The sequence below is a fragment of the Plasmodium gonderi genome, assembly GCF_002157705.1.
Source record: "Plasmodium gonderi DNA, contig: Chr13, whole genome shotgun sequence".
Classification (NCBI taxonomy): domain Eukaryota; phylum Apicomplexa; class Aconoidasida; order Haemosporida; family Plasmodiidae; genus Plasmodium; species Plasmodium gonderi.
Genome location: NW_021628938.1, coordinates 2,040,181 through 2,052,143, shown reverse-complemented (window position 1 = coordinate 2,052,143; position 11,963 = coordinate 2,040,181). Strand labels below are relative to the sequence as shown.

General features: G+C 26.7%; 3 protein-coding genes across 3 annotated transcripts; 2 read left to right on the top strand and 1 right to left on the bottom strand.

Annotated features, from left to right (window-relative positions):
- Positions 1-1,153, bottom strand: PGO_133810 (hypothetical protein, conserved; the record flags this gene model as incomplete). The annotated part of the gene is made up of 2 exons (XM_028689897.1): positions 1-199; positions 330-1,153. 2 exons carry the CDS (start codon positions 1,151-1,153, stop codon positions 1-3), a joined length of 1,023 nt encoding a protein of 340 aa, XP_028545698.1.
- Positions 1,154-4,611: 3,458 nt separating this feature from the next.
- On the top strand, positions 4,612-6,274 carry PGO_133800 (hypothetical protein, conserved; the record flags this gene model as incomplete). The annotated part of the gene is made up of 7 exons (XM_028689896.1): positions 4,612-4,657; positions 4,803-4,872; positions 5,151-5,301; positions 5,453-5,564; positions 5,780-5,817; positions 6,002-6,031; positions 6,203-6,274. 7 exons carry the CDS (start codon positions 4,612-4,614, stop codon positions 6,272-6,274), a joined length of 519 nt encoding a protein of 172 aa, XP_028545697.1.
- Positions 6,275-8,377: 2,103 nt separating this feature from the next.
- Positions 8,378-10,822, top strand: PGO_133790 (ribosome maturation protein SBDS; the record flags this gene model as incomplete). The annotated part of the gene is made up of 3 exons (XM_028689895.1): positions 8,378-8,504; positions 8,642-8,788; positions 9,264-10,822. The coding sequence occupies 3 exons, from the start codon at positions 8,378-8,380 to the stop codon at positions 10,820-10,822; spliced, it is 1,833 nt and encodes a 610-aa protein (XP_028545696.1).
- Positions 10,823-11,963: the final 1,141 nt, after the last annotated feature.

The window sequence follows — 11,963 nt, the reverse complement described above, 5'->3', positions numbered from 1 at the left end:
TTAGACAACAAATTCACGCTTTAGAGTTATTATGGATTGCATTGGATTTGAAAACACGAAATTAAAAAATAAAAAGTATTTATTTGATTCATTCACTTTATCAAAAGATAAAAAGTTAACGTGAACATTCCTGTCTTTGTCAATCTTTACACTGAATTTCCTGTTTGCACTGAGATTATCATATATATACTCGTACGATCTAAAAAGGGAAGTGGGGCAAAAGGAATGATATCGTGTGTGTATGTGTGCACAAAAAAGATTTGTGTGTGTGTTTATGCATATGTGCATTTCACCGGGTGTATATACATATTTTTGCATGCAGCATTTACTTGTCCTTGAAATTAAAGATGGGCATAAAGACATTGTTGTTATACTTCAAGGAGAGGCAGACCGAGCCGTCGTAGTCATTGTTATTATTCCTCTCAATTATTATTTTGTTATTAAAGCTTATGTTATCACCATATTTATTGTAGTATTCATATAATTTACTTTCTAAATTTACAAGAACTTTTTCATTTTTGAAATCGTAATTTGCATTTAAATAAAAATTATCAAAGAACTGAAAAAAACTCACCCTTTTTATAATATCTATAGTATTGAATTCTCCTTTGATAATAGTATTATAAGCATTTGCATATGCATTAACGTACACCACCTTTGGAAGTTGATAAACTATATTTGCTCCTAAATTACTATTTTTTAATATAGGGATATTAACATCAAGTCCTAATTCATCAACACAAAAAAAATTATTTTTATTAAAATTTAAAAAATTCGTAAAAATTTCTTGATGATCCGTTATACTAGTATTAATGCTGCTACTATTTTTCTCCTCCTCCCCCTCTTTATTTTCTTTTACTACAACTTTAACAGGTACATCTTCACTTTTCTCTTTGATACTAATATTTGCATAAACACTTAATTTATCTTTGTATAATCGTTTCCTAAACTTGGTATATAAATTTATTTTTTTAATGTTGTCTTTTAAATACTTATCTGATTTTAAAAGACTCAAGTTATTGTAAAGATCTAGTATATCTTTTTTTATTTTATTTGAGCTCAACGAATATTTTTGATTTCCTATTTGTAAATTTATACATGACATATCATTCAACAGAAAAAAAATAACAAAAACTAAATATGCTATGGACATATTTGCTATTTGTTGTAGTATCAAGATTGTTCAGGCTTATATAAAAAAAAAAAAAAGAAAAAAAAAAAAGTGGGGGGTTGCAAGTTTTTTTTTTTTTTTTTTTTTCCACTTCGTCTTTTTCTTTCTTTCCCTACTTCTTTTTAAACTGTTTCATAACAATTAGTTTATTTTCTTCCTTTTTTTGTGTTACACGTTATAAATACACATCTAGAACAAACTGAAGAATACTTTTGCATATGTTTATTTTTCTTCTGATCTCGTAAAACATAGTGTTCTTCATTCACATCGCACGAAAAAATGGAACAAGTAGGGAAAAAAAAAGCAAAACAATACCAAAAAAATAATAGATTAAAAAATAATGTCATACGTGAAATAATTGTAATATGGATAATGTTATAAAAAAAAAAAAAATTGTATATATGTGAATTTGTTCTTTGTAAAGTAAAATGAAAACTTGTTTACGTAATCGACAAAGAATAAAAAACTAAAGTATTGCGTAAAAATTAAAACTTGTTGTTCTCGTTGATGTGTTTTGAATATGTAATCATTAAAAAATTGCTATGAAAAGTTAAGCTTTCTTGTTTTGTATTCGCATTCATACCATATTCATATATACATGCCTTTTTTGTGCCTCATGATTTTCCGCTAAATTTTTTGATTGTATGAATATGCGTACCTCAAGTATTAATGAAATATGAAGCTTTTTTATTGAATTTATTTTTTAAGATTTTTTTTTTTTTTTTCCTTTATCAGTTAAGCGTAATGTATAAGTGCATCTTAGAGAAAAAAAAAAAATATATATTCTTTTTTTTATTGTTAAGGGATGTTAATAAATAATACAAAACTTACAAGTATGTATATATATGTATTATTATTAATTGTGTGGTAATGTTTGGATGCGTATATATCTTTGTTTTTAATCTGTATGTTACACACATTTTTATGCTCATATGCATTGCACATACAGTATGTTCTTATGGTGTAAGCACATAAGCGCGCGTGTTATCTTCTGTTTAGTTTTGCTTCGTTTGGTTTTGTTCGGTTTAATTTTGTATCTTTTGGGTTTGCTTATTTTCTCATCATCTCATGTTTTATACCCCTTTGAGCATGCATGTTCTTTACAAAAATAAAGAAAGATTTAAAATATAGTTGTGTGGTTAGAGTTTCCCCTTTTTTTTTTTTTTAAATTTTTTATCTTAAGGAAATGTAAAAAGTTTACATATTCCTGTAGCCCTATTTGATAAAATGGCATTCTATATATGTGTGTAAATAAGCACATATTTTTTTAAATACACATTCTCATTACATATATTATTTTGGAAAACTAACATCCAGCATAGATTAAACAAGCATGCAAAAAATAATAAACACGATTATTCTACTTAATCATTATATCCGTGCAAATATACATAGCATCAGCATATGAAAAATTACGTATAATTTTTTTTGAAATTTCCTACGAATAAGCTTGTTAAAAAAAAAAAAAAAAATTAAAAATGCAGTGAGGAAGTGATTGCCTATAACGCAATTGTGAAAATTTGAAATATATGAAAAATAGTTTAAGCTGAGATATCTACCCTTCCTTTTTTATAACCCAATGTTCAGATGTTTTCTTCTATGTTTAATGACAAATACAAAAAATTGATATATATATGGGAGACAATTCTATGAGATAATTTCTGTTTGTATATATAGGTATATGTATGTGAATTTACACAGGTGTATCCAAAGAGCATAAACAAGATTGTTCTAATTTGCGTCACACTAACATTTCGTTTATACCTGTAGGAATTGCCCCTATGCACGTGTGCACATTTATATGTAAGGTATTGTGTATTCTTATACCTAGATCTTTTCTTCACATGAAGTGAATTATTATAAGAGGGACAAACAATAAGAAAAGATAAGTAAAAAAGGCATTTTACGAAGAGTTTTTTTTTTTTTTTTTTTTTTTTTTTTTTTTTTTTTTTTTTTTGGTATTTTTTCTTGTGTTTTTTTTCTTCAATTTTTTATATTTCCACTAAATTACAAAATCAAAAAAGAAATAAGGAGTACAGCATGAAATGATGTAACATACCCTTTTTTTGTGAAAAATGATTTTTCTAAAGTTTTATAAATGTGTGCAAAGATTTATTCCCATACACAATCTTGTCTACTAAACCAAATAACTTGAAGCACAGGGACATGTATATTAAAAGGCAACATGTAACTCATATGATAATTCACACACATAGGAACGTAATTTATGTGATAAATCGCATCATATGTTAAATTATAACTTGATCAAACCTTAAAAAATATATAAGTAAAAAAAATACACAATGTTATCGAACAAAAAAAAAAATATATATAAAATCTGTAGAACTGGAAAACTTCATTTTAAATGATGTGTTAGTTTATGGAAATTACATTTCGCATTTACACTTTAGTCTCTATATTAAAATTTTTTTTGAGCAATTTTTTTTTTTTTAATGTACAATTTATTTCACATATACTATATTTGACACAATCGCTATTATGCAAATACACATAGAGGTTATTTTCTTTTTTTTTCCTTTTTTCATGTAAAAAAGTTTTGGTTGCGTACATTCAATGCAAAAAAAAAAAAAAAAAAAAATAGTAAAAATAGAAAAGTAAAATAAAAGTAAAAATAAAAAGAAAAATAAGTAAATTCACAAACAAATAATATGGGGTGAATTCATCATAAAATGAATAAATAAAATAATGCTTGTTCTCTTTGTCGTTTTAAAAACGTGCAAAGGTGGAAAAAAAAAAAAAATTCAATTACCCTAACTACTTATTTTACTCTATCTATTTTTGTCTAATTGTACACAGACATCTGTATGTACACATATATATTGTGAATATGAGTACATTTAGGTGCATTTTAACCCATGCAATAAACAAAATAATTAATGAAGCCATGCGCACTTTTTTGCCTCTATATTTCAACCTCATGACATAGCGTTTGTTACTTTAAAGATAGTACTTTACACTGTGAATTTATAGCACATTTATTTCTCTATTTTTCACTTTTGTTATCTATATGCGCGTATTCATATACACACATTCATTTTCAAGTGTACATATTTGAGTGTGTCCAAGTGCCATACACGCACATTTATACATATGCTCATGCAAATATTCTCATTTATGCACATAACAAGGTGCAGCCTTCAATAGTTATAAAAGTATTCGACATAAAGGACGTAAATAACATTTGGACCATTTCAAATGAATTGTCTACATATTTACATAGTACTATTACACGCAACTTTTTCTTTTTTTTACCTATTTATTTCTCCCTATCGTCATAAATTTTTTTTTTTTTTTACCCTTTTCTACATTTAAGCCCCATATTTATTTGAATAAAGAAATAGTCTTTTTATTTTCTTTTTATCAATTTCTCCCCATTTTTTTATTATTTTTTTCTCTTTCTTTTCATTTTTCATAAAATTATGTTTAACTATGAAAGTATATTCATTAATGAAGATGCTATATCGGGTAATGCAGAAAAGAAGCTTACCTCTCACTACACTATTCTTTTTTACTTCTCCTAATAGTTCCCTTTTAAGTTCCTTATTTTTTACTATTTTTATTATTTTATTTTTATTTTATTTTTTTTTTTTTACTGTTCATTTATTTTTAGAAATGACCATAGAAGATGTAAAAAGGTTGAAGCCGTATTGGAATGTGCAAATAGCTAATTTTAAGGAATGGTAAAGATTTTCTACAAGGACAATTATACAAGTGTGCGTTTATATATATGTACAATAGGTACATCTGCCCGCACGTTCGGTTTTGTTGTATCCATTGCACCCTTTTTGTTCCTTTTTTAAACCGAAAGACCTTCCCAAATATATTCGTTCATAAGAATGTGCATTGTATGCTAAAGGGATTTTTCTACATGTTTGTATAAATACATGTAATGATATAATATATTTTTCTTTTTTTTGAATGTTTTTTTTTTTTTTTTTTTTTTGTTCCTTTTGTTCAGTCCCAAGGAACCTGTTTTTACCTTGTTGCAAATGGCAATACTGTTAAATAAAAAGACCATAGTTGGGTACTTGTTGGCGAGACGAGGTTTAGACATTAATGCTCTTAGTAGGAATAACCAAACTGCTCTTATGATTGCTTGTGAGAGGAAGGTATGGAAATCTACATGTATGTCTATACATATTTATGTTGCTGCAACTTTGTTAGCTTTTTCATGCTTTTTTTTTCATTGGGAGAAGGGGAAATAACTCAAGAGAAATATGTTTTACTGAAGATTATATTTTCACTCCATTTTTTTTTAAGGTGCCGTTAGATTGGATTGAAGCGATACTAAAAAAGGGTGGAGATTTAGGCATAAATATAAAGGATGATTTTGAAGAAACTGCTCTGGATAAATGCAACGTTAACTCGGAAGGTATTTTTACAAATTATGGCACACAAATGTGGTTTTATATACATATAAACATACGCTTTTATTGTGTGTACTTATAAATGTCAGATATTTTTTTTTTTTTTTTTTTTTTTTTTATTCGTATAAGTCAAAATCATTCATTTATGCTTAAATTTTTACGTTTATTTTTTTCTTGATATTTTCTTCAATGTTCCAACTTTTTCCTACTCTACTTTCAGTCTATCAATTACTTTTAAAGTATGGAGCCATAGAAAATGTAAGTTAATTAAAGGGGAAACATTAAATGTTTGTTTATCATAATTAGGAAAAGAACAGTGTAGAGCAGAATATATATTCAATAATTTTGCGCCTTTTAACGCAACTTAATTTCGCGATATATACATATATATGTATATATATATTTTTTTTTTTTTTTTTTTATTTTGCTCCTTAACCTAAAGAAGAACACCGTGAGGATGAAAGGCGACATGGTACACTAAGAATTGTTTATGCTTCAATAGACAAATACAAATGGATATTGAAACTACGGAGATACAAAAATTCGTAAACATATGTGTATATATAGGTGCTACTCTGCTGGTACCCATATAGGTGTGTATAGATTTAATATTCACACATTGACACATGCCATTTTTATACAGGCTAAACCATCGAAATACGGAGAAAGCTTATGGCTGAATGTGTGTGGGTGTGGAACTAGATATTACAAATAAATATTTTCACACTCCAAAAAGAAAGTTATGAATCCATTATTTTCAAATAATTAATGTGCGATTATGCTAAATATGGAATTCAGTGCAAGTATTTTTATCGTCCTCTTTTTTTTTTTTTTTTTTTTTTCGGAAGCACATTTTTACTAATTAACAACTCTAGGACATATATATATATTGCTATATAGTGTTCATACAACTTCCCTTTTTTTTTTTATAATTTTATTTTATCCCTCTCTTTTGATGCCATTTTTTAGCTAAACTATTAACACTACTGATGGGCATTTCGAATAAATTAGCCCTTTGGTATTTTTATTTTTATTTTATTTTAATTTATTTTTTTTTTTTTTTTTTTTTTGCCATTGCCTCTCATTGTTTTTATTCTAATATTCATGTCTTTATACGCAAAATGCTAAAAATATGATTGCTATAATTCGTATTACAAGTTTTTAAACAATCTTGGTTAATTTTTTAAAACTGTTCTTATTACACCTTACGTAGATATGTTATTTTATATTGTCCATCACTATGTGTGAGTGTAAGCATATATATGCTTTCCCCCTCTTGAGCAAGTAATTTTTACGAAATTTAATTTTTTATCAATTAACAAGGACTCGTGGGGAAATTGTTATTTTTCCACTCATTGACCATCATACACGTAAATGAATATATATATGTATATACTATTGTTATTTTTTTTTCTAGTTCACTTTTTTTTTTCATTTTTATTCACGAGTTTACTAATTCCCCGCCCCTCAACCTCTATTTTGCAATACAGACACATGTGTCCATAAATTCATGTATTATTTTACCACCATTCCCTTTCACTTCTTAACGCGCCGAGGTGATAAAATGAATAAAGTTGATAACAATAAATTTTGCTATACTTATTTATCATATGGGAATAAAAAAATATATACGCGTATTTATAACGAATGAATACGTAAAATGAGTATCAGTTAAGTTGCACAGAAACGATGCACAATGTTGAGTCTTACATAATTTTTTTTTTCTCTTTGCAATTTTTCCCTTAAGAAGGAACATAAAATAAAGATTCCTCACATAGAATAACTACACAATAGTATATGTATATGTTTTACAAACATATAGGCACCCAAACATTTATGGATGCGTGTTGATACTTATATATAGAAAGAAATGCATATTGGGTTATATATATTTTTAAAGAAATAGATATATTATTGCACATGCTTAATGTGCACATAAATTCGATGCTTTCCCAACTTCAGAGAAAAAGAGAAAAAACATGTTCTTAAAATGTAAAAAAAAAAAAAAAGTAAAACAAAATAAACAAAATAAACAAAATAAAAAAAAAATTAAACAAAATAAAACAAAATAAAACAGAATGGCCAAGTGTTTCAACATTTTTCAAATATTTAACAAAAAAATTATTGTGCATTTTTATGAAGTATTCAAGAATAATAAATTAAGGTCTTGTAATTAAAGAAAAAAAAAAAAAAAACGAAAACGAAAATGTAATAAAAATGAAATGAAAATTAAAATGAATTAAAATTTGTCTATGAGAACGTAGTTTTTGTTAGGATATCAGATCAGTTATTTTTTCATGTGAAAAGAACATTGTGAAGTAAAGAATGTGAGCTTTTATATACCTAATTATGTACATTTACATTTATATGAGTACTCATATAAATATATACATATATTAAAATAAAAAAAAAAAAAAAAACACAAGAAAAAACTTGTTTTAAAAAAAAGTATACCAACATACCAATTCCCCAATGCTCCTTTTTTATTTTTTACATTGATAATACATAATACTTAACCTCTGCGTTATATACCCTTCTTCTGGATTTATATACAAACTACTTCTTTTGCATGAACATATGGCTAGATGAGCACTGCTACGCGTAAACAATCTGATATATATTTATATATACCAATCCCCATAGTGACTAACCTGTAAAGAAGTTTATGTGAAAGTTGGACTTACTACACATGTATACAAATTTACATCCTTACGTACACATATAATACACCCCATACACACACACACACACCCTTTTGGCGTTTCCTGTTTCACATTAAAAAGATTCTCATTACTGTATCATTAAACATGAAGTAACAATGGGGGCACTATTTCAACCGATAAATCAAGTGAAGTTCACCAATGTTGCTATAGTGAAATACAAACACAAGGGGAAAAAGTTCGAAATAGCTTGTTATAAGAACAAAATAATTGACTGGAGAAATGGTATGTTTAAAGCATTGAAAAATGATATTGAAAGATAAAAAAATATCAACCTCATACATATATCACCTCACATATTTTAGTGCTGTAAGCATTTTCCCACGTACGTACATCTTAATCCCCATTTTTTTCATCTGAAGGAATTGAGCTGAACATAGATGACGTTCTGCAATCGCACTTAATTTTTACAAACATATCGAAGGGAGAAATAGCCAAAAAATCAGAACTAAATTCTTGCTTTAATTCGGATAACAATTATGAAATTTGTAAAACAATTTTAGAGAAAGGTAAGAAGAGAGGACATATATATGTTTTTTTTTTTTTTTTCTTTATTATTTTTTTCATTTTTGGTGTATACAAGACTTATTTTACATGACTTCAAAACATTCTTTTTTTTTTTTTTTTTTTTTTTTTTTACAATATAATATTTACCATTAAACGGAAGGTACTTTACAAATAAGCAATAAAGAGAGATCAATTTTGAAGGAAAAAATCTACAAAGACATGATTGAAATTCTTCATGAAATTAGTGTAAATCCTCAAACAGGATATCCGCTCTCAACAAATATGATTGAAAGTAAGTATATTTAAGGTTTAAGGTCCCTACTCTGCTCTTGAAAAGTGTATTTTTGGCTTGTATATTCATATATGTATTATATATATGTGCATATGTTACAAGTGCACTGTTCATTTGGCCTAACTCGATTCTTACACTTATACAATACCTTTTGTTATAATCTTCAAAATATCAAAACATTATAGGTATGGTAAGGAACATTGGGTATAGCATAAACATAGATGATAGTGCAAAGAAACAAGCGCTAAAAGTTTTTGATATTTTAAGTAAAGAATATAACGACGTTATCCAAAGGGCATTTATGAGAATACAAATAATTTGTGATGATATTATAAGAGATGACGTTGTAAAATTTCTTAATAGTAATAATGTTATCATAGAAGAACAAAATTTAACCAATAACATTAAAAGAGAAGAACTTGTGGATTCTCAAAATAATCACATGTATGATGAACATGTCGACATAGAGAAAAATAAAGAAATAAAAAATGGTATGTGTCCACATAACACAAAGAAAAATCATATTGACCTGTCATGTGAATCCTCTCAGATAAATTTTAAAAAAAATATAGAATTTGTAGGAAATCCATGCTCAATTGATTGCACGAAGAATAGTACATATAACAACATCAGAACGGAAATTGAAAAAGAATATCATGATGATGAAAATGATGATAGAAACAAAGAAATCCGACAAAAAGATACATGCAGCGAAGACGAAAACAATCTCTTAAATTTGATCACTAATGGTAAAAATATCTCAGACGAAAGTATCCATATGACCAGGTCTAATGAAGATGAGCATAAAAACGACAAAGAGGAGGAGGAAGGAGAAGACGAAGAAGAAGGCGAAGAAGGAACAAACCGTTGGACTAACGAAAATTACGCTAATGAAAAGGAAAAAAGTGTAAATATTTTAAAAAGTGATAAAAAAGAAATAAATGATTTGTTAGATGTTAATTTAAATGTTGAAATAAAAGGAAATAAACAAAATGATACATGTTTACAGAATAATGAAAAGAGAACGAACGAGCTCATCAGAAGTGATGATAAGGTAAAAACAAAACAAAAAAGGAATAAACACGAAAAGGAAAGAAATGGAAGGAAATTTGAAATACATAAAATCGTGTTCTTATGCTATCCATGTGTATATAAATTCGTGGACGCCTTCACCAAGAAGTATAAGAAGAACTGTTCTAGTAAAATTCTAAACAATAACGTTAAAATAGCCTCAGCAAATAAAAAGAAAAAGAATACCACGGAAAATTCAATAAACGAAGCAGATGATGTAATAAGGAGGAAAACCAAAGCTAATGGTGGAAATATAATGATGGATAATAACCTAAATAGTGATACTAACGGTAAGGTAATCCATAACAAGAATAGTATTAGAAGCAGTAGTAACCATCGCCATGATGCGAAGAAACCCATTCTTGATGCTTCAAATATAAATAATAATGGAGGAGACCAATGTAATTATCAGAATGATGACAAAAATGAAGTATCATCAACGGTAGCGCATGAACAAATAAAGGAAGAACCAAATGATAAGCGAAAAAGCGAAACCGTAATAATGTGCACAAGCTGTTTAACAAAAATTGAAAAAAGTAACTATAAAGTACATTGTAGAAGTGATTTTCATGTGTATAATGTTAAGAGGAAGTATAAGAAACTACCTCCAATCACTCTAGAGGAATATATAGAAATCGACTTTGACGTTGCACACTTTCATGTTGATATGTAAACTGTTTCAATTTTTTTGTAGAACAAAATTGAATACAGCAATAATTTTTTTTTTTTTTTTTTTTTCTGTATCTTATTTGAAAATTGTTTCAGATTTATGTGTATTTATGTTCATGTATATATGTTATATACATTATGCATTTTTTATGTATTCCGTTGGTTTCTTTTGTTTTTTTTTTTTTTTTTTACAAATTTGTGCGAACAAGCATGTGGATTCATTCCTGTCTGTGTGTGTACCCCTCATGTACTTTTTTTTTATGTATAACTTATGCTTCATATATCCATGTATGGACATATATACGCATATATATATATATATATATACACAAGCATATACGTATATGAGTACGTAGATATGTTGGATTATTCATTTGTTACAGAATTAAATGCTTTATAGGCATGTACTTATTTATTAAGAAACGAAAAAAGAAAAAAAGATTGATAATAAATAATGAACACAATTATTATTTATCACCCTAATATCATTCAGTTGTTATGTGAGTATGACCTAATTTTATCACTGTTTTGTTGCAATCCTATTTTTTTATGATAATTTCTATAAATTTATATTTCACAATCAAATTTTTTAGAACAAAATAATAAATTTTTTTTTTTTTTTTTTTTCTAAATTAATAATTAAAGAAAAGGTGTATAAAAAGTTACATTTAAATGGGTTAGACAAATGAGTTCCTGTGGACAGGGACTTTTCATATTATTTTATGTCCGTATCCTTTTAGGTGGCCTAGTTTTATCTTTTTAATGGACATTATATTGTTTTATTATTACTCTATTTCATGATTGACCTATGTTACGTCACTTAAACCATACGAAAAAAAAAAAAAAAAAAAAAAAACGTTTCTTTTTATTTTTATTTAAAAAAAAGCCTTATTGTGCATTCGTATAAAAAAGGAAAAGCCACATCAATAAAAAGAAAAGCTCAAAAGGTGCAAGCTCTGTAAAAAAAAAAATAAATAAATAAAATAATAATAAAAATAAATAAATAAGGAATAAAAAAATAACAAAATGTACATGTATATATATATATATATATATATATATATATATATATACAAGTTGCAAGCAAATTTTGTGTTCATGCTAAATTATGCAAGAGCGCATAATTTAAGACAAGCGCTACTAAT